Source organism: Andrographis paniculata, unplaced genomic scaffold (assembly GCF_009805555.1).
Source record: "Andrographis paniculata isolate CXL003 unplaced genomic scaffold, ASM980555v1 Contig77END, whole genome shotgun sequence".
NCBI lineage: Eukaryota > Viridiplantae > Streptophyta > Magnoliopsida > Lamiales > Acanthaceae > Andrographis > Andrographis paniculata.
Window position 1 is genome coordinate 2,906,753 of NW_026137614.1, and position 3,248 is coordinate 2,910,000.

The 3,248-nt window shown below is 27.7% G+C and overlaps 1 protein-coding gene across 1 annotated transcript; it reads right to left on the reverse strand.

The window, feature by feature from the left end:
- Positions 1-413: 413 nt before the first annotated feature.
- Positions 414-2,479, reverse strand: LOC127266696 (uncharacterized). The gene is made up of 5 exons (XM_051297048.1): positions 2,268-2,479; positions 1,767-1,893; positions 1,614-1,684; positions 1,450-1,536; positions 414-929 (listed from the first exon to the last, which is right to left on the reverse strand). The coding sequence occupies exons 2-5, from the start codon at positions 1,873-1,875 to the stop codon at positions 663-665; spliced, it is 534 nt and encodes a 177-aa protein (XP_051153005.1). The 5' UTR covers positions 1,876-1,893; positions 2,268-2,479; the 3' UTR covers positions 414-662.
- Positions 2,480-3,248: the final 769 nt, after the last annotated feature.

Here is a 3,248-nt window from a genome sequence, read left to right on the forward strand (position 1 = left end):
TAAATAAAAACACACAAATTTTATACAAATAAACAGCTTAAAATATCTTAAATAATCTTTTAGAATAAAATAAACAAATTTATAATTGATCAATCTTAATTTTATAGTTTTTAGAGACAAATTGTTATCTGATTTTTATAAAAAAAAATATAAAAATAAATGATTAATCAATTATTTATTTATTTATTTTGTTCAAAAAAATCATTTAAAATATTTAACATTTTTTATTTGTATAAAAAATGAGTAATTTAAATCTTTATTTAGAATCAAACATCAATAAAAAGGATGTTTCTTACAAACTTTATATCACTCAATAAATAAAACACAAGATATTTTATGCATTTTTATTAAACACAAAGAGATATTATATAATTTACCCAATATTAAAAGATATTACCTAATACATCCCAAGAAGTATTAACAAGAGAATCCATTAATGTTAACAAATAAAGCAATTTTACACCAAGTAGCTCACTATCATACAACCAAAACATCGATCAAGACTCACTAAATCAGGAATCAGCATTTCAAGAATCGATTTTCAGACATCAAAACATCAAAGCAGAACAACAGCATATAGGAGGACTACATCGCTATGTTGTCCCACGATCGATCATTAAATAGCATAGGCATCTTCGATTCTATGTTAGGGATAGATATTACTAATGTCGCTTCTTATTCCCGAACCCCTTTTTCTTACCGTGTCCTTTCTTACCGCCTTTCTTTTTCTTACCCTTGCTGAATGTACCATGCCCGCTATTGTCATTAGCAACTCGGGGAGCAGAGGGCTGTAATAGATGCTTGACGTCGAGGACACCATTTCTGAAATTTCCTTCAGTTGATTTCAAAATTTTATCTTCAGGCCGACGCCTCTCCATTTTTCTTGACCTACTGCCACTATATGCTCCAAACCTTCCAAGCAATTCTCTCTGTGAATACAAATCAATTGTTGAAAAACTTTAAATGATTCTTACCAAAAAACTCAATTATAAAGGAATACGTCCCGGCTCTAATAGCATATACTCCCTCCGTCCCATAACAAACTATCCATTTTTCCATTTTAGTCCGTCCGATAACAAAGTATCCATTTCTTTTTTTTTAGTAACTGTACTATCTACCAAACATTACAAATACCCTTACAACTTACAATATGTTACACAAATGTTATTACCTTTATATCACACATATTAATAAAGTTATTTTAGTCATTTCTACTTTATTTCTACTATAACCCAATATAATACTAATATTTCTAAAACTACGTGTAAAAAATAAATGGATATTTACTTATGGGACGGAGGGAGTAAAACAAATTATATCAATTTTTTGAAAAAAAATAGTTAGGAAGTATTATTGGACATTGAGGCATAGTTGAAATGCTATAGAGTTTTAGTGATAACAACAAACAATACAAAAGCTCAAATTTTTAAAAATAAATTTTCATCAAACCTCTTTCGACTTTTTTTCTTCCATCTCTTTTTGCTTCTTCATTGTTGCTCGCGCCACACTGAGAGGTAATCTCTGCTTCTTCGGAGGCTGTTGAATAAACACACAGTCAATATAAAACAGAGATTGATTATATGATATAGACATATAGATTGATATTAATTTACCTTTCCGCCAAGGGATACCACTTTTTTATTTTCCCAATCCTTCTTTTGTTTCCATGTCATATGCGTCGACCCTGAATTTATATGCAACGGTTACTTCGGAATGTAAACATAAGTGCAAAGATAGTATGTCATTCTTAAGCGTGTTCTAATTACCCAAAATCTCGATATCTTTCAGGATAGACTTGATATCCATTTTCGGTTCCTTGGAATCCTCTTGAGGAGCTTGGGATTTTCCTTTCAATTCGGACCTCGACTTAGTCATTGTACAGTTTTCAATTAGCTGCAAATGAATTTTGGATTATGTATAACAACAACATTTTCCCTCAAGAGTATCAATTAGCTAAAAAACATATGCAACTAATTCTTCCAAATTGAACAGATTTTTTCACTGGTCACCAATAATAATAATTCATGTTCGGCTTTATTAAAGCTCGTTCGAACTAGTTTAAACTCGTTAGACTCATTATTAATACAAACAAAAATTATAATTCATAAATAAACGCAAAACGAAAAATAATCCATTACTTAATCCAACATAACTCACACAAACTTAATCCAAACACATACATAATCTAACATAATTCGACACATATTTAATCCAAGAAAATACAACACAATTCAACAAAAAAGAATTCTCCCAAGACAAAAATTTACCGTAATGTGGTCGAGGGGGGCAGGCGGCGGCGCGCGGTCGGAGTGAGTGGCGGCGGCGTCGGTGATCTCTTGTTTGTGTGAGAGAAAGTGAATAAAATAGAGTGCGAAGGTTGGCCAGCGGCGGCGTGCGGTCGACAAGGGCGGCAGCGGCGGCGCAGTTGTGGTGAGGGAGAGATTGAGGAGCGGGGGGGTCGTATGTTGGGGGAGATAAAAATTAGGGTATAGGAATTGGGGTGTACAGTAAATTGAATTAATTAATAATTGATATATTATTTTAAATTTAATTTATGTAATTTTTTTGTTATTTTTGTTATTATTTTAATAAAATAAATATGTACTAGATGTTATTAAAAATATCATGATCAATAAAATTATAATAAATATATTTTTTAAAATAATAAAAAATTGATTTAATTTTTTCATTTTTTATTTTTTTATTAAAATAAATATGTATTAAATATTATTAAATATATCATGATTAATAAAATTATAATAAATACTCCATTCGTGTAAACAATTAGTATACATTTACTTTTGTCTGAGACTTTAAGAAATAATAGTATTTTAATTATAGTGGACATGTAAAAATAGTGTAATGATATTTTTGTCTTTATTTTTTTTATAAAAGTAATAATATGACGTAAAATAAGGGTATTTGTGAAAAAAAAAAAAATATCAAAATAGAAATATGTATACTTTGCAGCTAGAGGAGAGAATAAATTTTTTAAGATAATAAAAAATTGATTTAATTTTATAATTAAAGTAAATTATAATATAATTTTATATTCCTAATTAAAGGTAGTGAAAATGTAATAATTTTAAAATTATAATTAAATTTGATTAAAATATTTTAAAATATATAATATAATTTAAATTTATTACAATATATATAATAATATTTATTTGATATAATTAAAAATAAAATAAATAAATATTAAAAATTTGAAAATATTATCAAATTTTTAATAAAATATTTAAATA

Excerpts from the sequence above, each read along its gene's own strand:
- LOC127266696 (XM_051297048.1), bottom strand. The coding sequence starts at position 1,875 with ATGACTAAGTCGAGGTCCGAATTGAAAGGAAAATCCCAAGCTCCTCAA. Across the intron at positions 1,685-1,766 it reads GAAAGATATCGAGATTTTGG|GGTCGACGCATATGACATGG; the intron begins GTAATTAGAACA and ends ATATAAATTCAG. Across the intron at positions 1,537-1,613 it reads TGGTATCCCTTGGCGGAAAG|CCTCCGAAGAAGCAGAGATT; the intron begins GTAAATTAATAT and ends TTTATTCAACAG.